The sequence below is a fragment of the Sminthopsis crassicaudata genome, chromosome 6 (genome assembly GCF_048593235.1).
Source record: "Sminthopsis crassicaudata isolate SCR6 chromosome 6, ASM4859323v1, whole genome shotgun sequence".
Lineage (NCBI taxonomy): Eukaryota > Metazoa > Chordata > Mammalia > Dasyuromorphia > Dasyuridae > Sminthopsis > Sminthopsis crassicaudata.
Genome location: NC_133622.1, coordinates 173201598 through 173224069, shown reverse-complemented (window position 1 = coordinate 173224069; position 22472 = coordinate 173201598). Strand labels below are relative to the sequence as shown.

General features: G+C 37.8%; 1 protein-coding gene across 1 annotated transcript in view; it reads left to right on the top strand.

The window, feature by feature from the left end:
- Window positions 1-3925: 3925 nt before the first annotated feature.
- The window catches only part of ADAD1 (adenosine deaminase domain containing 1), a 51505-nt gene continuing 32958 nt past the window's right edge, over window positions 3926-22472 (top strand). The window contains exons 1-5 of the mRNA XM_074273794.1: window positions 3926-4799; window positions 6066-6250; window positions 8668-8856; window positions 12652-12819; window positions 14015-14083. Coding sequence (XP_074129895.1) covers window positions 4555-4799; window positions 6066-6250; window positions 8668-8856; window positions 12652-12819; window positions 14015-14083 — 856 coding nt within the window. The 5' untranslated portion in view covers window positions 3926-4554. The remainder of the gene's footprint in view (window positions 4800-6065; window positions 6251-8667; window positions 8857-12651; window positions 12820-14014; window positions 14084-22472) is intronic.

Genomic DNA, 22472 nt, shown 5'->3' with positions numbered 1-22472 from the left:
AAGGCTCCTTCCTACATACTGTCCAACCTTTGACTGGATCTCCTGGAAATGTCAACTGAAAATACTCCTTGAAGCCATAGTGGAAAAGTCTCTGAAATTCTGCTCACAAATCCCACTGCAACCAAATTCCAGGGAATAGAATCCTTGATCCACCTGTCACATCTCAAAAAAGTAGACTAGACTGCAGAACCTGCAGATGACTTGACCTTGAAAATCAAACAGTCCAAAGCAACCAACATCTTCTGAAATAGATAGCTGTTCCCAAGAACCCCAGGCAGATGATGGTCAACATGTATGGATGCCCTGCTCTCACTGAATCACCCATTCAGGAGCCCAGTAGAATGCTTCTCTAAGACACTGAAGATTGGGCCCAAATTCATGGCTCCACCTTCTTGAAGCTTTAGCCATAGCCACCTTCTTAGAAGCCTGGCTGATGACCACAGTAGTCGGACTCTATTTTACTGACCCTCCAAGACTGCATGTTCCTACAACCTGTGTTCCTCCCCAGGTTAAACCAAGAAGCCCCAATCTGTGTCACAGATCAGCAACTTGTGTAAAGAGAGCAGCTCATAACCTCTATCACTATTCTCATGATACCACCATAGTTGTAAGCACTAAAACACCTGCCTGTAGGGAAAAAAAGTGCCCTGAATGAAAGACTTCACCATAGATTTTAGAGTCCCAAGTATAAGCAGGGAACCTACCTTATCTGTAGGGTCCATTACACTCTCAACTCAAGCTCTGCTCTGCAAACTAGGCACAAGTTTGGGCCCTTATCTTGGATTTCTAAATCTCATGCAATGTGATTCTATCTTCATTCTGAATACCTCTTGGACTGCTCCCCTAATTACCCCGACTTGACCCCTATGGCCAGCTTCTGCAAGCCACAGATTTTCCTGAAAGGAACTGGGCTAGTTTATAAAATTGCAGGTGCTCTCTGTAGGAAGTGGAGTGTGGGAACCTGCCCTAACAAATGAGACATCAGAGTTTTGATCTTTATCCCCAGTAAAAGCAACTAAAGGAGTCTATTCAATTTTCAGGTTAGTATAGGAATCTCAGGAAGGCTTCTAGCTCCATAACTTTCCCAAAACTAAATATCTATACCTGACCACAAGCTTAACTCACTCTGCCTAAGATTCAACTTCTAATCTCCATATCTTTGCCACTGAATTGCCTTTTTCCATAGCACTATTTGTCTTATGTGGCTCTATCCTATACTGCAGTCTCCTTACTTTCTAGGCAAGCCTCTGTGCTTGTTTATATCCTATCCAAATTATCCTTTTTTAAGGAAATCACTCTGCTGAAATTCCTCTCTGGTTAAAACTGTCCCTCCATTGACAACAAAGGCTTTTTTTCCTGCCCATTCTGGCCCTGTAGACATCTGTTGAATTTCTGAAGGTACTGAAGCCACCTTTGGCACGCTGTACCTATATGTCAGGAACTTCTCAGAAGAATTAGCCATAAGCCTGGAATATACAGGGAAACTTGTTACCAGCTTACAAATACAGGTTGATTCACTAGTACTCATGGTTTTGAAAAATTGACGTCCTAAGGGGGAAGGAGGGAATGAGTCCATCCTTGGGGAGGAATGTTGTCTCTTTGTCAACAAATCCTCTCAAACAGAGGAGATTTTTTTTAATAGCTTTTTATTTACCAGATATATGCATGGTTAATTTTATAGCATTGACAATTGCCAAGCCTTTTGTTCCAATTTTTACCCTTCTTCCCCCCACCCTCCACCCCCAGAGGGCAGGTTGACTAATATATATTACCTATGTTAAAGTATAAATTAAATACAATATATGTATACGTGTCCAAACAGTTGTTTTGCTGTACAAAAAGAATTGGACTTTGAAACAGTGTACAATTAGCCTGTGAAGGAAATAAAAAATGCAGGCAGACAAAAATAGAGGGATTGGGAATTCTATGTATTGGTTCATAGTCATCTCCCAGAGTTCTTTCACTGGGTGTAGCTGGTTCAGTTCATTACTGCTCTGTTGGAACTCGTTCATCTCATTGTTGAAAATGGCCACGTCCATCAGATTTGATCATATAGTATTGTTATTGAAGTATATAATGATCTCCTGGTTCTGATCATTTCACTCAGCATCAGTTCATGTAAGTCTCTCCAGGACTTTCTGAAATCATCCTGTTGGTCATTTCTTACAGAACAATAATATTCCATAATATTCATATGCCACAATTTACCCAGCCATTCTCCAATTGATGAGCATCCACTCAGTTTCCAGTTTCCGGCCACTACAAAGAGGGCTGCCACAAACATTCTTGCACATACAGGCCCCTTTCCCTTTTTCTTCTTCTTCTTTTTTTAAATACTATTTATTCCCCCCTTACATGTTTTTTTTTAATAATTATATTTTTTTGACAGTATATATGCACCCTTTCCCTTCTTTACTATTTCTTTGGGATATAAGCCCAGTAGTAACAGTGCTGGGTCAAAGGGTATGCACAGTTTGATAACTTTTTGAGCATAGTTCCAAATTGCTCTCCAGAATGGCTGGATGCATTCACAATTCCACCAACAATGTATCAGTGTTCCTGTTTTCCCACATCCCCTCCAATATTCCGCATTACCTTTCCCTATCATTCTAGCCAATCTGACAGGTGTGTAGTGGTATCTCAGAGTTGTCTTAATTTGCATTTTTCTGATTAATAATGACTTGGAACATCTTTTCATATGGCTAGAAATAGTTTCAATTTCTTCATCTGAGAATTGTCTGTTCATATCCTTTGAACATTTATCAATTGGAGAATGGCTTGATTTCTTAGAGTCAATTCTCTATATATTTTGGAAATGAGGCCTTTATCAGAACCTTTGACTGTAAAAATGTTTTCCCAGTTTATTGTTTCCCTTCTAATCTTATTTGCATTAGTTTTGTTTGTACAAAAACTTTTCAATTTGATATAATCAAAATTTTCTATTTTGTGATCAATAATGATCTCTAGTTCTTCTTTGGACATAAATTCCTTCAAACAGAGGAGAGCTTAGTGGTCTAAATAAGCAAGAGAAAGACTTACGGAACAGGGACCAAAACATTCTGAAGCATGTCTACCTCTCACCTTCCTTTGATCTACTCTCCTGGTTGCCTGGAAACCTAGGCAGCATTCTCCATTCTGCCCTTCTTGGTCTGTAGTTTCTCTCATTTGCTTTGTCTACCTTGGAAACTAGCTTTTTTTATGTAAAATCAAATCACGTATCAAATGAATGTTCCTCATTGATCTTCAGAGTCATTCCAACATTTGATCAAAAGGAAGAATGTGAAGGCAATTATGATTTTCATATTAAATGTGAAATGTGTAATTAAATATGTATAATGAGTATACTAACAATTTATATTTTTCAGAGCTGTCTTTTCTGGCTTGCGAGTCAGAAACTCACAATGCAGCTTAAAATTATCAATCATTCCAGCAATTGCTATATTCTTATACCATACTATATTTGTGTATGATAAATGAAGCGAAATGAAATTTACAGAAAAAAAAAAAAAAGTTTACAGGAAATCACAGAATTCTGGTTCTGTGCCCTAGATGGGAAGAAGAAATCCTCAAGATTTGAAACATTCTCATATCACCTTCCATTTATGGGCTTGTCCTGCTAAATCACTCAAAATCTTGGGAATGATTGCACTGTGACCTCCCTTCTCCCTTTTTATGATTTGTGTATAAAATTTCTATTTTTACTGCCACAGATGAGGTCTCCTTCCTAAGAGAGAATCCAGTTTGCAAACCACATCCGCCCCTCTGAAAATGATTAATTAAACTGCTACCTGATCCCTAAAAACCTTTCTCGCGTGGCTCCAGATATTTACAGTTTAAAGATGGTTACAGTAGAATTCTGTTAACACCATAAAGGACTGGAAAATTCCAAGAACAATAGGAATTCTGATCTAAAAGCATTTAATTTAGAATGAGAAATGATTCTTCCAGATCTTAAACCAGAATAGCAGCTGTTGATCCACGGGAATATCTTTGGGAAAGCCCTGTCCCTCAGGAACATCAGGATACATTGATCAATTGCAGGCTGTGTTAATGAGGGTTACAAGTTTAGCAGACGGGGACGCTGGAAAGCCAGGCCTGAGAATGTAAAAATTAGGACTGGAAATGGACATCTGTGGGCATTTCCAACATGCAGGAAGGTTCCTCCCCTCCCCCCCTTGCCCCATTTTGCGTGGATGTTAATTGCACATGGTGGTGTTGCCAAATGAAGAGCGCCAGCCTGGCTCTTACTTCTGTTTTCAGAAAAAAAAATTTTTAATCCGCAGCGCCTGACCCACAGTAAGCCTTTAGTATACGTTTATGAGGCACCTGCAGTCCCAGTGAAGGATCCCGGGAAGGCACGACCGCCAGACTCCACGTATTCAGCGTGGCGAGGAGCACCTCGGGCTGCGCGCGTCCGCGGGCGCACTCACGAGACGCCGGAGGTGTCGCGCCTCCGCCTCCATCCCCGCCCACCTCGTGCGTCCGCGTGCTGCCCTCAGGAGGCGGAGCGGACCGAAGCCATGATCCAGAGAGCTTGAAGCATGATTGGTCGCGATGGCGGTAGGGGCGGGCCAAAGCAGGCGTGAGGCGGTTGGTGATTGGGCGAGCCGGCGCGAGAGCGGCCCGGTCCTGCAGGAGGCGCCCGCCTATTTGAAAGACGCGACCTCGCGCCCCAGGGCTTTCTTCGACCCACCTTCCACCCTGGTCCCAGCGGCGGCGTCGGCGACGGAGGCGGCGACGGAAGCGAAGACGGAGGCGGAGGAGGCGGCAGAGGAGGAGGCGGGGGCGGCGGCTCCGAGGCAAGGCAGAGCGGGCCAGCGGGGGCTGGGGCGGGCTGTATGCCGCGGCGTCCGCCGCTGGAGGCCCGGGCCCTGGGTTCGAATCCCGTCTCTGTCGCCCCCTCCCGGACCGCCCTGGCCCACTCCTCGGGGTGGCCGGATCTTTCTCCGATAATTGAGCCCCAGAACCCGACATTAGGTCCCCAGTGGCCCTTCACGTCCGGCACTTTACAGAGAAGGAAACTGAGGCAGTGTCCACGAGGCTGGCGGCTGGGCCCGGGCGGAGGAGGGATGGGGGCGGGGCGGTAGTCGGGATTTGCAGACAAAGTGGTGCTGGCGGGAGGTCTTAGTTGGAAAAGTCGACTGTGCAAGGCTGGGATTGCATCAAACCGGGAGCTCTTCCATGAGCCCATGCAGGTGGTCTGCACCTTCTGGCCCATCTCGGGAGGTTGGAAGGGAGATCATTTATGAACCGCCTCCTGTGTGCTAAGAGACCGCGGTGAGGTGAAGGCTCCAGCCAGGAGTCACCAGCCGGTGAGGGTCAGAGACTTGAACCCGTATTTTTCACTCCGGCTGTCTCCTTTTCTTCTTAAAGGCTCCCAAATGCAAGGTCCAAGATGGGGCCCCGAACCCCAGATTTCACGAACAGGGAGAAGACCCTTCCCCCGGGGACCTACCCGCTTTGCAATTCAGTTTTAGGGAGAAAAATTAAGTGCTTCATTTGTCACACACTTAGAGGCCCGATTTGAACTTGAGCCCAAGACCCCCTCCTTTTACTTCTCCACTCTGCCTTCTCCTTTTCTGGCTAAGTTTTAAAATGCAAAAGAATCCTCTTATCTACTTTAAAAAAAAAAAAAAATTGTTACAACCAGCAAAATCAACCTTTTGTACTGAGTCCTGGATAAATAAATGATTCTAAATGGGCAGCTTCTCGCCTCTTTAAAAGTGCTGAAGATTTGAGTGAATCACCTAGGATGAGCAACTAGGAATGTATTGCAATCGGTACTAGTGGAGGGAATCCTGACAATGATTAATTCTTGGTTCCATTGGAGTAGAAAATGGGCATGTTAATGGCTGCAGGGATATTTATTTATTTGTAAATCTATAAAATTTCAGATGCTTTTAAAATGCTATTACTGATTTTTAAATTAATGGTTTTGCAAGGCATAGTACCTGATGCCTGGTAGAAATAAATGTTTATTGACTTATTCTTGTTTAGTTGACAAACTTTTTTTCTGTCTTTTTTTTTTTTTTTTTCTTTAATCCTAATTTTCTCATGATTTCTAGGCTCAAGAAAATGTCTGGTAACAATGATTGGTTTCAGAGTTCCCGGGTTCCTAGCTTTGCTCAGATGTTGAAAAAGAACTTGCCAGTTCAACCTTCTTCAACAACAGTCAATCCTCCTCCAGGATATTCATCATCAGAGAACTATAGTGTGTCAAATTTAGCTTCCAAAGTTACACAAGTCACAGGTATTTGTTTGCAGGAATACCTGGTTCTTTCAAAGTTGCTAACATCTGTTGTATTCCTTTGAAGGGACTTTTCTTCCTCCATATCCTTCTTAAACCCCCGTGGTTCAGATCTTTGTCCCTTTTAGGCCTATACATATTAGAATGGTAACTAGAAATTTATATTAATATAGTAGGCCCTAACTAGCTTTTGTGACCAAATACCAGCCATATTATTGCAGGCCTGCTCCTGAATTTTCTATCATAAACAGGTTCTTCATGCCTTCATCCTTCCCCCTTTCTTTACATGGTATGTAGATTTGGTACTTAGATACCTAATTGAACCTACTAGTTTATAAAAGCTCCACTTTTATCTTGCTCAAAAGTTTTTCAGCCTTCAAACCCATTGTCCTTGGATTTCTGGAAGCCTGAATTTTTCTAGATTTGAAGGCTCTTTTCAAGTCAGATCCTGGAATTGCATTGGCTCCCCTTAGGCTGGTTTTGCTGTACCTCCAATAGAATATGGCATGTTGTCTGGTAACAATGATTGGTTTCAGAGTTCCCAGTTTCCTTCTCTCACCCTAGCTTCAGAGAATCTGGATTCAAGTTCTGCCCCAATGCTTCCTATTTGGGTTAGCTTGAGCAAATTACTTCATCTCCTGGGCCTCAGTTTCCTTATTTGTGAAAGGAGGTCAGACTAGGGTGATCTTTGAGGCTCTTTGCATTGTTAGCTCTATGATTCTCTGAGTATTCTAGTGCTTAGGGAAAAAAAAAAACAACTCAGCATTTTCATTGAGAAGAACTCTGCCAGCTGAACTTGACTTCCTCTTTTGACAGGGTTCCTATTTGTGGTTGATGAACAAAATGTGAAAGTTGGAGTCTACTTAGATTTCATTTGACAAAGAGTCTCATACTTTCCTTGTGAAGAAGTAAAGAAAGAGACCTGATGATGGAACAATTATTGAGGGGATTCAAATTTGACCAGACACAGAGTCTTCAGTGGTGGGAATATCACAGGCTTGGCCCTGAGCTATATATGCCTGTGCCATTTTTATCAGTGACTATGCATCCTTGTCATATTTTCAGTTAGCATGAAGCTTGAAAAGGTCTCCAATTTATTGGATAAGGAGTGTCAAATTCAAATAGAATAAAGACCTAAGGATCAACTTGGAAACTCACATATTGACAATATTTATATTCCTACTAGATGTTTATTTTGTTCCATCAAACCAGTTCATTTGGTTTGAGCAGTGAGTTTGACACCACTCCATCAGATGACCGATTTAGTATTCAAAAAGTTCTCAACAAGTTAGAACATTTAGCTGAATCTAATAAGATGAAATTTTAAGTGTGTGTGTGTATTTTTTTTTTTTTTTCTATACTTAGTGGTTGTTTTTTTTTTTTTTTTTTTTTTTTTTAAGCCCCTAGTACAAGTTGGAGGCGTTGTGGCTAAACAAAATTTCATTGTTAGAAAGAAAGAATTCTAATAAATTGTAAGCTTGCTATGCATCAACAGTAGACAAGTGATCATTCTTAGTTTGATGTCTGGAATCTATCCTCCATACCTGGATAGCTTCACTATACTAGCATATTTTAGCCTACGGAAGCCACAGATTTTGATGTGTAGGATTCTCCCAGGGTGCCAGATCTGTTTACTGTGTCTCATATAACAGAAAGGGAGTTGGTAGGGCGGGGTCTAAGTTTTGCAATCCTCTCTTCCATCCTTGCCCTACTATTGTTAAGCATCCCATGCCCAGCAGGGAAAGGTTTCAGCTGGGCAGGTCTTTAGGCTATAACATTATAGAAATAGAGCTGGAAGGGACTATAATACCATTTTGAATAGAAGAAATTGAGAGTGAGGATATAAAGTGACTCCCCCAAGGTCATGTGGTACCCAGTCTGGGGCTTTGATTCCAGAACCAGTGCTGTCCACTAAAATGCAGACTTTAGGAGATCCTGAACCTCCTGAGGTTCTCTGATTATCTCACACATAAGACACCAAGAATGGGGTAAGGTAGGATGGAATTAGGGCAAAGGAGATAAGAGATGGAAATTTGAATAGGGAATAAAAGTGATATTTGTATTATTTTAATGTACATACTCATTTTGTGGGTGCAATCACTGAGCTCCATTTTCTACATCTATAAAATGTGGTAGATTAGAGCACCATTCTGTAACTCTATTAATTGAGATACTCTTGATGTTTATTATTGCCTTTCTTGCAATTAAATGTTTTCATAGATTGTGCTTAGTGTACCAGAATAGTTTACTGCATCTTATTGTCTAAATGGCAGAGTATATATGATTGCATTTTATTTATCTAGACCTAATGTCAGTATTGTTTTGGGTGACTAGAGGAAAAGAAATCTTAAAGGCAGGGCAGTAGGCTTTTTATTCTGCTTCATCTTTTTTATACTTACTTGAAGCTGTTTGTGTTTTAGGCAACTTTCCAGAACCACTGCTTTCCAAAGTAGTCCTACCTAGTCCAAATACCGTCCTTCCTCCAAAGAAGATTCCCAAGGAATTCATTATGAAGTACAAACGTGGAGAGATAAATCCAGTGTCAGCCCTCCATCAGTTTGCACAAATGCAGCGTGTGCAACTTGACCTTAAAGAAACTGTAACAACAGGCAAGTGTTTGCTAAAGTTGTCTGTACTTGTCACAGAAAGAAAGAATGAACAAAATAATAATATTTAGGAAGTACTTTTTAGAGACACAGTGCTAGGCATAAGGAGATAATCAATAAAAACTTGTAATGGGTAGGGATAGAGGTGAAAAAAATGTTTCTTAGGGTTCTTTTCATTTATTGAACTTTTGGCAGGGCCCAAAGATATGGAGACCAGATCGTGTTGTCAGTAGTGGTGATTACTAGGAATAGGTTGGAGATGGCTTATCATGCCCACCAAGGAAGTTGTCAAGTAACAATTTTTTGGGTTGCGTTCCTAGGTGATGGCTTTAAAGACAACACTACCAATAGGGCTAAATAGAATACAGTAGCCCTGTTGCTGTGGTTACCTCATTGCTGAGGTTTAGCAGAAAGTTTTGCTGGATACCATTAAGCAGCTTTGACATTCTTTAAAAAATTATTTAACATTCTTTAAAAAAATAGTTTTTGTTTCAATTACTTGTAAAATAATTTTTAACATTTGTTTTTAAAAATTGAGAATTTCTATTTTTCTCCCTTCTTCTACCCCCTCATTGAAAAGGCAAATATTTTGGTATATGTTATACATATGTAGTTATAGAAAACATTTCTATATTAGTTATGTTGTGAAAGAAAATACAAAAAAAAACAAAACAAAACAAAACCTAAACCCAATTCTCCCTCCCCTCCCCCCCAGTACAATAAAAACAAAAGAATGCTTTATTCTGCATTGTTTTTTCTCTGGCACTAGATAGCATTTTTTCATTGTGAATCTTTTGGAAATGTTTTCTTGTATTGCTGAGAGCAACTAAGTCTTACATCCTTTTTTTTTTTTTTTGCAGTTTTGGTTTTAGCCTTTAGTCTCTGAAAGGGAATCTACAGCTAGTGGGTGAAGTGTTTTTTTCTGGGCATAAGTTCTCTATACATTTACAGGAGATGTCTGTGCATGAATTCTCAGCATCTACACCATTATTGTAGTGTAAGAAATATAATGTGATGTAGATATAGGTTTATCATGGAACTTATGGTCATTTGTAGCAATATCTTAAAAGTAGCATTTAAATTTTTTGTGCCTTCTAAGGAAAGTACATGGTGTAGTGTACCGCAAGGTTCTTTGATTTCATTTTCCTTTTGTCATTCATTCAAGTTTTTATTAAGTACTTACTATGTTCCCCTGGGCATACAAAGACAAAATTTGAAATATTCAAATGCTTTCAAAAATGTGGTATCCATGTCTATCCATGGTTAGTGAGTATGCCTAAGTTTGGAGGGGCCATTCAATAAAAGGACTGCCTGAAGTGCTTCTGTGCCTGGGGGGTGCTTCATTGCCCAAGGACACAAAAAACCATCCACTCTGGGAAGTCAACAGACCCTGATGTATTGGCCTCATGATTTTGAAGGGATAATAATGAAAAGAAAGATTGTTAAGGTGGTGTCACTGGTTATGAGATGGTGAAGAATTGTGGATTCTGCCAGGTAAATTCCATTAATGTGACCTGGAAACTTATCTGAGCCTGAAAATGTAGCCAAATCATGCAATAAAGAATGAATTGCTTTTCAGATATCTGGATTTGTTATTAAAAATTGTCATGAAGACTGTCACATAATAAGAAGGGAACAGAGGGATCAGTGAAGATTGGAATCAGCTATCCTTTCTTGATAGGGGTTTTCTCCTCCAACCCTGTCTCAAAAAGTACCCCAGAAGGAAGTGGGATACTCTCTATGTCATCTACTACTGGTGTGCCCCAGTTCTGATAGATGTGCTTTTGCTTTCCCTTCCTAGTGTATCTCTCTTTTTAAAAAATTCATTAGAATGTAACAAAAACACTTATTTATTCCCTCCTCTTTTGTTCTCTCTCTCTCTCTCTCTCTCTCTCTCTCTCTCTCTCTCTCTCTCTCTCTCTCTCTCTCTCTCTCTCTCTCTCTCTCTCTCTCTCTTAATTCATTACAATGTAACACTTCCCAAATCCCTCTCTGAGTTCTAAAGATCTGAGGAGTGGCTTGTTCTGTCTGAAACAGCTCATCTGTCTGGAATTTTTAAAATTTCTTTAACTCCTGTTTGTTTGTTTTTTTAAACTCATTTTATGACTCTCAATGACATAAGGATTCTGAAGGGGGAGTCTTGTACCAGTTCCCATATTAGAATGGGAACTTTTCATCCTTCTTTAGGCCTCACTTTTAGGGTAATGCCTAGTACAGCGTGAGTGATCCTTATAGCGGCTCTTTGATACTTGAACTTTTTTTTCCCCTGACTGCTTGTGATTTTTTGAGTCTAGTGATAGATTTCATATTCATTTTGTGCTCTAGTAGTTTTGAGTAGTTTTCTATAATTTCTTAAATATATATCCAGGCTTTTTTTGTTCTTCTTTTTATCATGGTTTTCAGGTAGCCCAGTAATTCTTTAATCATATCTCCTTAATTTTTTCCTAGTAACTTGTTTTTGATACATTTTCTTCAATTTAAAAATTTTTTCGGTTTTAAAATTATTATATTGTGTTTGCATGTAAGGGAGGATATAGATAATGGGGCTGACTCAAGCTTTGATAAAACACAAGTAGTAATAATAGGTAGTGTTAAAAATAAAAAAAAACTTCTATCTAGGAAAATGAACTCATCTTTCCCCCCATCTCTGAGACCCCATCTAACTCCCAGTTGAACTTTCCTACAAGGCATTCATTACCTTTCTTATCTCCTACTGTGGTAGGTGAAAGATAAAATGACTGAGGAAACAAAGATTCAATCTTTTGAGCATATGATTTATTAAACCGTGCATGGCAATTACTTCCTAACAATCTGGGATCATGTCTCTTTAGCTTAGGCCTAGACTCAGAATTCAGAAGGAGACATATTTTTATATATTAAAAACAGTCAAATTAAGACCAATTGGTTAAAAAGAAAATACAGCATTAGATAATCTGATTTCTAATTGGGTGAAAGATAAAGGACTTTCTAAGTTGGGCAGGGGAGAATGAGAATAAATAAGCACAGATTTCCCTGAAATCAAGAAAAAATGACATGTCTTATTTCCCTTTAACTTTCTATAAACAAAGGAACATGGAAACAATAATTGATTGTATGGGGCCAATTTTCTAAGACATATGAGTTATTTGAGATGTACAATTGTGAGTTATTTTAAATGTATAATTGTGAGAACTCCTTGCATAACTGTTTCTGTGTGATTTTAATTGTGAACAAATTGGGAAGGGCAGATGGTGTTGATCATTTCCAATGATGCAGCATCCAAGGAGCCAAAATCAAGGTTGGAGACCTTTATATAATATATCCTTTGAATTCTGAATATCTAGTTTTTAACTTTTTTGCTTAAACAGTAAAACACTATAAACATTTAGCCACACAGACTTAAAATGTGGAATGAATATGGAATGGAGTGCCTTATGTTTACTTCTCTTGTAGGTCTTGAAGCAAAGCCTGTATAACCATTTCCTGGAGATGTTATCAAGGGGGATTCTTAGTTAGGAACAAGTTGATCTAGATGGCCTTTGAGGTTCCTTCTGACTCTAAAATGCTATGATTCTGAGTAAAGAAAAATAGATAATTGGCTAAAAATAATCCCACAAGTGTTACATATCTATGAAAAAAATTAGCAGCAGTATGGAATTAATGCTCTTATTTTTAAAATAATTTTTATAAACATAAAAAATAAATCCTTGATTATTTTCTTATTAGTAACATTTTCTTTCTTTTGAACCTTTTAACCAGATTCTGAAAATTTTATTATTAGTTTAAATTCATATTAGTAACTCTGGATATTTCTTTCAGGTAATGTTATGGGTCCTTATTTTGCCTTTTGTGCTGTGGTGGATGGTATTCAATATAAAACTGGACTGGGACAAAATAAAAAAGAGTCTAGATCCAATGCAGCCAAGCTAGCCCTTGATGAGCTTTTGCAGTTGGATGATCCTGAGCCAAGAAATGTAGAAACGTCAGGTGAGTGCTTTGGCCATCAAAAAGTAATTCTCTCCCTTCTTCTCACTCCTCCTCTCTCCTCTGTTTATTCCCCTTTTCCTTTCTCTATTTCCCATAAATAGAGACTGGGCCTGTTATTTCATTATGATAGAAAGCCTTTAGGAGGAATATCTTATCTTGACCAAACCTATGCCTGTTTTGTCATTATTTTTGATTCACACTACTCTTTTTAAAAAAAATTCATGCTTGATTAAATCTCCTTTCTTTTCTCTTCTCTTCTCTTCTCTTCTCTTCTCTTCTCTTCTCTTCTCTTCTCTTCTCTTCTCTTCTCTTCTCTTCTCTTCTCTTCTCTTCTCTTCTCTTCTCTTCTCTTCTCTTCTCTTCTCTTCTCTTCTCTTCTCTTCTCTTCTCTTCTCTTCTCTTCTCTTCTCTTCTCTTCTCTTCTCTTCTCTTCTCTTCTCTTCTCTTCTCTTCTCTTCTCTTCTCTTCTCTTTTCTTTATTAAAAAAATATGATCTCAAGGTAGAACTTCCTGTATAGCTTTGTTGGTTTCTTCAGAGGAATGTTTGGGATTATATTTCTCAAACCTCTTTTAAGAAATTATTTTGTCTAGCCAGTTATCCCGAAAGAGAAGAGAGAGAGGAGAGAATGAGAGTGAGAGAAAGAGTGATTATGAAATTATATTGTTGATCAGAAAGATCAGAGTAGCAGGTACTGTATACTCTGGTTACTTCCTCTCTAGGTTTGACAATTTTGGCTTCAAATCCTAATGAAAACTTTTAGATAGAGATTCCAAAATGATTGTTTTTTTCCCTCCTGAATGATTCTCTATGATGGCCCTTTTTGATCTTCTAGCTAGAAATTGTAAAGAAGAAAGCAGAAAGCTTTGACTGTGAGATGTGCCAGAAACTATGAAAAAAAGCATTAGTTAGCTGTAGAGTAGGCCCATCTGGTGTTCCACCAAAGACTTGCTGTAATAAATAGACATTCATTTGTATTATTATTTTTCACATATATGTAGATATTTTCATGATTAATAAACTGCATATTATAAAAAAGAAAATAGCTTTAGTTTATTGATCACATACTAATTTTTTCATAGAAAATGCTTTTTGCCACATGATATTTTACATATAACACTATATCAGAAAAAATATGAAGCAGCCACCTTTAAAATCTTAAGGGTCTTATGTTTCCCAACTTCTTTCTTTTAATAGGTCCTCCTCTCATCCCTGCAGAACCTATTATTTCAGCTGAGTCGAATTATGTTTCCAAGGTGCATTACGGTAGGAAAGTCTTTACATTCTTGTTTGGTACCAGGTGTACTACCTAAACTTGCTTCAAATTTCTGTGTTTTTGTTGAGCTGAGGATCTGCTGAGAAAGATATGATTGATCTGATTTTGTAGATATGTATGTGTTCAAGATTTGGTGAGGCCAAAATTATTTTCTTTGTAGTCAACCTGAAGATGAACCCTTAGTGAGGCTGGTCCTTGAATGGCAGCCATGGTAAACTATTAGTGGATTAGGCTTGAAGACTTTCCAACCTAGAAAAGATAGAAAAGCTTCCAAAAATTGGTTTCCACTGGCATTGCTTTTAATTGTTTGGTTACCTTGGTCCTGGGCATGATGAGTTTTTGGGTGGCAGACATTGAAAATTAATTCCATTAGTTATATATGAAAACCGAATTACTATGTATTAGCTTTTTGAGCCCAAGTAAAACCATTGCCAAGGGAAAAGGGAATTTGGCTTCACCTGAACTTTTGATTCTTCTGAAAGTTACAGAGGATAGATAAAACTCTACTGGAGACCAAGGAGCAAACAAGCTATCTAATTCGAGGGCTTTAAGCCTTAAATTGGAGACCCAGATTTGTGAGCAGCCAGCTCTTCAGTCTCTAATCTGTTGCTAGAGCAGGGCTTCTTAACATTTTTTGTGTGCCTTGAGTGATCTAATGACACCTAGAAACTCCTCAGAATGATGTTTTAAAATCCATTAAATAAAATGCATAGCATTAGAGTGGAAACCAACTACATTGAAATAGTTATCAAAATGGAAAAAGAAAACAAAACCAAATCTTAGACCCCAGATTGAGACTTTTGTTCTAGAGCTTCCTGAGCTATATATGTATGTCATCTTTTTACCTACATTCCAATGACGGTGACTTGTCAATGACTCAGGAACACTGTCACGTGACTGTTCAGCAGAAAGCAGTAAGATTGTGCCATACCATTTCTTCTTGGTCTAGAAAACTGGATTCAAAGGAGTTGGCCCTTTTCTGTTTCATATACTGAGGACAAGTATTTATAATTTCTATTAGACTAAGGAAAAAAGAACACAGATTTGCATCCTTTTTATTCCTCTATCTCTGTTGCACCACCTTAATCCAGGCTTTCAACTCCATAGGCTGAAATTTGCTAGAAGTACTTCTGATAAAAAAAAAAAGTCCTTCAGATTGACAGTGCTAATAAGGTGGTCTCTGATTCCATGCTAGCCTCTCTAGTCCAAAAGAGCCCTATTCTCACTTTAGATCTCTAAGGAGCAAGGTGAGAACCCTCAATGTTTACCTTCCCTTCCATGGCATGTCTACATAGTTGCCTGGTTAGTAAGTTTTCTTGAAAGTCCATTTTCATCTAGATACGGCTTTGCTCCTGAGCCTCATGTGATTTCTTGTTGCCTTTGGAAGAAACCTGAACTCTTTGGCTTAGTTTTCAGGTCAGGTCAGGTCCTGGGATATCACTGGTTAGCAATGTGAATCCTTGACTCTACTTGGATGGATCCTCCTCACTGTGCCTCCAACCCATCTTTGTGAAGTTGTGTTCAGTTCTGGATAGTGTCCTGGAGAAAAAAAATATAAACTAACAAGAGCATGTCCAAAGAGTTTCACATATGTGTTGAAAATTCTGGAAGTTATGCCTTTGGAAGAAGGACATGTGGTCATTTTCAAAGGAACCACCTGGTCATGGGAAAGAAGTAGCATTAGAGTTGGAATCCAAGGATCTGTGGTAATTTCCCAGTTGTGCTGCTTATTGCTGTGCCACTTTGGGCAAGTCCCTGGCTTTTAGTGTGCCCTGTCTGACTAGAGAATCTCAAAGACTCTTTCTCTCTAAACCTTTGCCTCGTTGCTTAAAGCCCTCTAGTAGTACTCAGTTCTGTTGAGAGTAGAATTGAGAATGAGGACATGTAATCCAAGCTTTATTAAGCAAGGCTTGCAGTTGCATAACAGATCAGATCCAAGACCCTTCAGAAGGCAGGAGGACACTGAATGATAAATGACAAAGCTTTATTATGTTCAATAATGAAGAACAAATTGTTACATGATCTGGAGGAATGAAGATATTCTCTCTGACTAAAGTATGACAAAAATCAAAGGGTGTTAAGTACAAGTTGCACCAGAACATTTGCAGTTATTTCCCTGAAATCATGAACTAAGCTTTTTTAGGAACATAAACATGTCACCATGAATCTTAGTAACAGAACTAAGGCTTTTTTGTCTTCTCATGAGAATTGGAATCAAATGGAAAGAGCAGTTGGTAATAGCTTGACAATTAAACAGCAAGAACATGTAAGAAGTAGCAATCACATGATAAATACAATTGTAAGGCACAATGTAAATGGTAGAGTAAAAAGTATCCATTAATTGATTTCTCATTCCCATAGTTAAGTTAGAGTTTTTTATTCCAGAATTCTTATGCACAGAGTTAACTGGGGAAGAAGAAACACTGGATGATGATATTAAGATAAAGCAAAACAAAACCATTTTCAGATACAGACTACTCACATGAAAACATTGAGGAGATTTTTACATGGATATAGTGTGTCCAAAGTCTTTTTCTCCAATCTTTTTTTTGTTTGTTTTCTTTCTTTCTTTCTTTTTTTAAAATTAATTTTATAATTATAACATTTTTTTGACAGTACATATGCATAGGTAATTTTTTACAACATTATGCCTTGTACTCCCTTCTGTTCTGAATTTTTTCCCTCCTTCCCTCCACCCTTTCCCCTAGATGGCAGGTATTCCCATACATATTAAATATGTTATAGTCTATCCTAGGTACAATATATATGTACAGAACCGAATTTTGTTGTTGTTGTTGCAAAGGAAGAATTGGATTTGGAAGGTAAAAATAATCTGGGGAGAAAAACAAAAAATGCTAACAGTTTACTCATTTCCCAGTGTTCCTTCTCTGGGTGTAGTTGATTCTGTCCATCATTGATCAATTGGAATTGGATTAGCTCTTCTCTATGTTGAAGATATCCACTTCCATCAGAATATATCTTCATACAGTATCATTGTTGAAGTATATAATGATCTCCTAGTTCTGTTCATTTCACTCAGCATCAGTTGATGCAAGTCTCTCCAAGCCTCTCTGTATTCATCCTGTTGGTCATTTCTTACAGAACAATAATATTCCATAACATTCATATACCATAATTTACCCAACCATCTTTTTCTCCAATCTTGACTGCAGTTAGGATGGTCAACAATATTCAGAATGGCCTTCCCCAGGCAATTGAGTTCTGCTGGAAATTCTTAATGTGAATGTTTTCTTCAGGATGGAAGTCATGTAATGGAAAGTCAAAAATCTAGTTTGTATTGCAGCTCCTTCATGTAGTTCCTTCATTCTATTTTGTAATTCCTGTCTATAAGAAGCAACAGACATATCTCTTCCCAACAATGATGTATAGACTGTGGAGAAGGGTTTTGCTTTTATGGGAAGATGACCAAACAGTATTTCAAAAGGAAAGAACTGTAGTTCCCACTTCAGTTTACTTTGCAGATAAAATAAAGCAAAAGGAAGTAATTCAGGTCACTAAGTGAGTTTTAGAACATAATTTACTAATAAGGATTTTAAGTTTTTTGTTTATACCCTTAACATATATAACTTATATACCTGAACTCTGGGAGTGATATGGAATATAAAACTTATGAGCTATCCCAAGATAAGACTACATTTGAGAGTATTGAGCCAATGAAATAAGGATTCTCTGCCCTCCCCTTCTCCCTGAATCCCTATGCATTGGTTGATCATACCTGGACACTTTAAAAAAGAAGAATTTTAGCAAAAAGTCTACTGTAGCTTTAATCAATAGGTGCCTTAACCTAGTTAAGTGAGGTAGTCTGTAATAGCAAGACAAACTTTTATGGTGGGCAGCTTTGGCCATGCATATAAAATCAGTTTTCAAATGTTCAAACAGAGTATAAGCTAAGGCACCAAAGGCAATGGTTTGGAAGGCATGTTGGTTAAAAACCTGACAAGTGGACAAGGCAGCACAGTATAGCTGCACGTGTGGTGATACCCAGAACAACCATCACCCATTGTATTAACCATTCCTTTAATGCCAAAAAAGTCCCCTTTATGAACAGGCATGTGTACCTGGTGATGGTAGCTCAGAAAAAGGAGTGGCTTACCTTCTTCACTTACCCAGATCCCAGGGACCTTTTTTGTCTCAAACCACAATTTTCATTTTTCAACAAAACTTAGAATTGTAGACAAGTGGGTCATCATTATCAATGATAGAAAAGAGGGATAAAACATAAGCAAGTCCTTATATAGCTAACTTTGTTGCATCATGAACTTGATTATTATCCTGTTAAATAGGGTCATTGGCACCAATATGAGTAGAAGAGTGGATGATGGATAGAACTTTAGGCAAATGAAGAGCAAAATGAAAATCTTTAATGAAGTCAGCATTAGCAATAATCTTTACCAAATGAGATGAGAGATCTTCATTGTAACTATAGTATTCTGAGACATGACAGATTCAGAATCCTAAGGGCAGAATAGTATGCCACAGGGTGAGGAGGGGATCCAAACATTTGTTAGGGAAAGCAAACCTCTTTGTTCATGTACAAAAAGATTACTGTAATTTGGGAATCCCAAAACTGGAACAGATAACCAGCCTTTCTTGAGTTCAATTGAATTCAGTGAGTTATTGTGATTCAAGATATAGGCGCTCTGGAGTTTAATCTTTGATTAGAGAGACAAAAGACTTAATAATCTCACCAAAGAAAGGGGTCTACTGTTGATAGTATTTAACTGCTCCCAGAATAGCACACAATTTTCTTTTGGTCATAGAAACAAAACAGTTGTTAAAGAGCCTATATGTGCTTCAGCTCAAATGCTAACAGACAAAATGAAACCAAAATAGTCCACTTGGGGGAAGATACCAGTGAACCTTTTGTTTGGAATTTTTTTGTGGCCTCTCTGATGAAACTGAAGAAGATGATAGATTTCATCTAGGAAGGTCTCAATACTAGATACTGCAAGTATTGGACCAGAGAGGAATATTTAAAATAATGGAAGTTAAAATATTTAAGAGAAACAGGGTAGGGTATTCTATGTGTCCTTGAGGCAGATGAGGCCATATCCATTGTAAATTCTTCCAACACAAATGGGTATTGAACTTCATAATCACTAGGAAAGTTGAAGAGTAGTCAGGTAGCACAGTGGACAAGAGAACAAGGCTTGAAGTTAGGAAGCCATAAGTTCAGATTTGGCTTTAGAAACCAGCTTTGTGACACTGAGCAAAATATTTCACCCTGTTAGTCTTAGTTTCTTCATCTGTAAAGTCAGTTTGAGAAGGAAATAGCAAATTATTACAGTATCTTTTCCAAGAAAACCCCAAACGGGATCATGAAGTGTCAGATGTTACTGAAATAACTGAACAGCAACAAGCTGGACACAAATCTAGTGCTGTAAAACAGTGTCACAAGGAATGGAAGAGACAAATGGAACTAGTGGATGTCTAGGTATAGCAGAAGCATTAATAGAATGTAAATCTTGCATAAAGCAACAAATAGGTTTACCATCAGGGCCTGGATCAGGTTTTTTGTTTTGTTTTGTTTTTAACAGGAAGAATGGAAGTTTTACAAGGGATTTACATGAAACAACAATATCCTGGTCTTTGTGAGAGTTGATTATGGGTGAAATACTTTCAGTAGCACATGGTAGTGGTCCTCCTTTGGTTCTAATAATGATGGGAATAGCCTATTTTGACAATGCCACATCTGAGGATTAGGCGGCAAAACTCAAAGATGTCAGATGGAATACCCACATCATTTTCAAGGTTTTGGGGGACAGTCTGAACCAAAATGGAAAGCTAAGAGAGGGAGTTCTCAGGGAAACGTAATGTAGTGGATCCACCGGGGAGTGTAAAAAATAAGGGCTTTTAGTTTATAGAGAAGATCTTGGCCTAACATATCTTTAGGAGATTTAGGCAGAAGTAGAGGACTAACAGTCACCATACTAGAAACCAATTTGGGGACATTTTTGGGCTTATCAGAAGTTCCCACATCATTTAATGTTTTACTAATCATATAGTTAGGATATGACTTTCTTGTCAAAAATCAAAGTTCCAGTATTTGATAAGAAAGAAGTCCAGTAATAAGTAAATTCCTATGTGTTTCCAACTTTGGTACATATGATCCATCAAATGTGGGGAGAGGCAAATTGGTTTGGTTAAACCAATTGGTTTAATTTGGATTGGTTAAAAAGAAAAAAAAAAATTTTTTTTCAGAATTTGTGGTCCCTTTCCTAATTTTGTCCCACCTCCTTCTCTACCTTCTTATCCATAACTTCATGCCATAGATCTGCCTTGGTTCCTACTAGAGTTTCCCTTATTCTTCTTTAAGTCTCATTTCTTTTTTTTTTTTTTAAGTAATATTTTATTTTTCCAAATGCATGCAAAGATAGTTTTCAATATTCATTTCTGCAAGACTTTAGGTTGCAAATTTTTCTCTCTCATTCCCTTCCCCCAAGACATTAAGCAATCTGATATAGATTAAATATGTGAAATTCTTTCATTTTCATGTTTTTCATGCTGTGTAAGAAAAAATTTCCCTAAATAGGGAAAAGAAAAACATGAGAGGGGAAAAAAGGTGAAAATAGTATGCTTTGATCCGTATTTCTTTCTCTGAATGCAGATGGCATTTTTCATCTCAAGTCCATTGGAATTGTCTTGAATCACCACATTATTAAGAAAAACCAGATCCATCACAGTTGATCATCACATAACACATCACTGTGTTTATTTTTCTCTTGATTCTGCTCACTTCACTTAGCATGAGTTCATGTAAATCTTTCCAGTCTTTCTGAAATCAGCCTGCTCATCATTTCTTATAGAACAATAATATTCCATTACATTCATAGACTATAACTTATTCAGCCATTTCTCAACTAGTGAGCATCCACTCAGTTTCTGCTTCCTTGCTACTACAAAAAGGGCTTTTACAAACATTTTTGTATGTGTGGGTCCTTTTCACTCTTTTAAAATCTCTTCAGGTTACAGATCTAGTGGTGGATAAGGTATGTTATCCTTAGTTTTGTAGCCCTTTGGGCATAGTTCCAAATTGCTCTCCAGAATGGATTACTTGGATCATTTCACAATCCCAGCAACAATGTATTAGTTGTCCCAGTTTTCTCACATCTCCAATATTTATCATTTTATTTTCCTATCATCTTAGCTAAACTGAGAAGTGTGAAGTAGTACCTCAAAGTTGTTTTAATTTGCATTTCTCTAATCAATAGTAATTTAGAGCATATTTTCATATATAGATATATATATATATATATGACTATATGACTTTTAATTTCTTCAACTGAAAATTGTTCATATTATTTTATCACTTATCAATTGGGGAATGACTTGTATTTTTATAAATTTGAGTCAGTTATATATTACGTTTTTTTGCATTCTTTGGCAAGATGTCCCCTTTTTGTGACAAAACTCTCAATATTTTCCTGATGTTCCTTTGGCAAAAGTGAGAATAATCTATATTTCTGGTTTAGATTTTGCCTTTTAGCTTTTTTTTTCTTATTTCACTAGATAATGCTCTTAATGCTCTTTTTCATGCCATGCAGGACAGCTCTTATCAAAATGCTACTTTATCTCTGGCTGGGATTGATTAATAAAAACAGAATTAATAATTCTGGTATGGATTGAGTGGTCTAACTTCATACCACTTAACATTTTTATCCTATCTATCATAAAAGTAGTTAGGTTTCATTTTTCTTTAGAAAAGTTTCTTTAAATTAGCTTCAATTGTCAGAGCAGGCAACTTATGTCTATATTACCCTAATTAAGGATTCCCTCACTTGTAATATCCTGGTATAATTGGCTAGGGTTCCATTGTGAGTGTTATAAAGAACATTTGGGAAGACTAATCTGGGCTGATAGGAGTGGAATAAGTTGGGCATGTCTATTTGCAGCCTTTACTTTTGGAGAGTTGGTTGATATTTGCCCAGTTTAATACATGAATAAAAATATCACAAAATAAAATCACTATCCTCGCCTTTTTCTCTTTTTATTCTATATGTTCTTACTTAATGACTTCATCATCTCCCATCAGTTCAGTTATCATCTCTATGAAAATGATTCACAGATCTATGTTATCTATCCTTCATGTCTCTCTCAGGCTTACATAATCACCTTTTACACATTCTGAGCTGGATGTCCTGTGGGCAGCTCAAAGTCAGCATGTTCAAAGCAGAATTCATTGTATTTCCCCACAAACTTTCTCTTTTCCCAACTTTCCTATTACTGTCAAGTAATTATAGTCTCTATATCATCCTTAATTCCTTACTCATCCTACATTTATATTCCATTGCCAAATATTCTCATAATCCTAGTTCATGCTCTCATCACCATCATGCATCATTATACACTCTTACATGG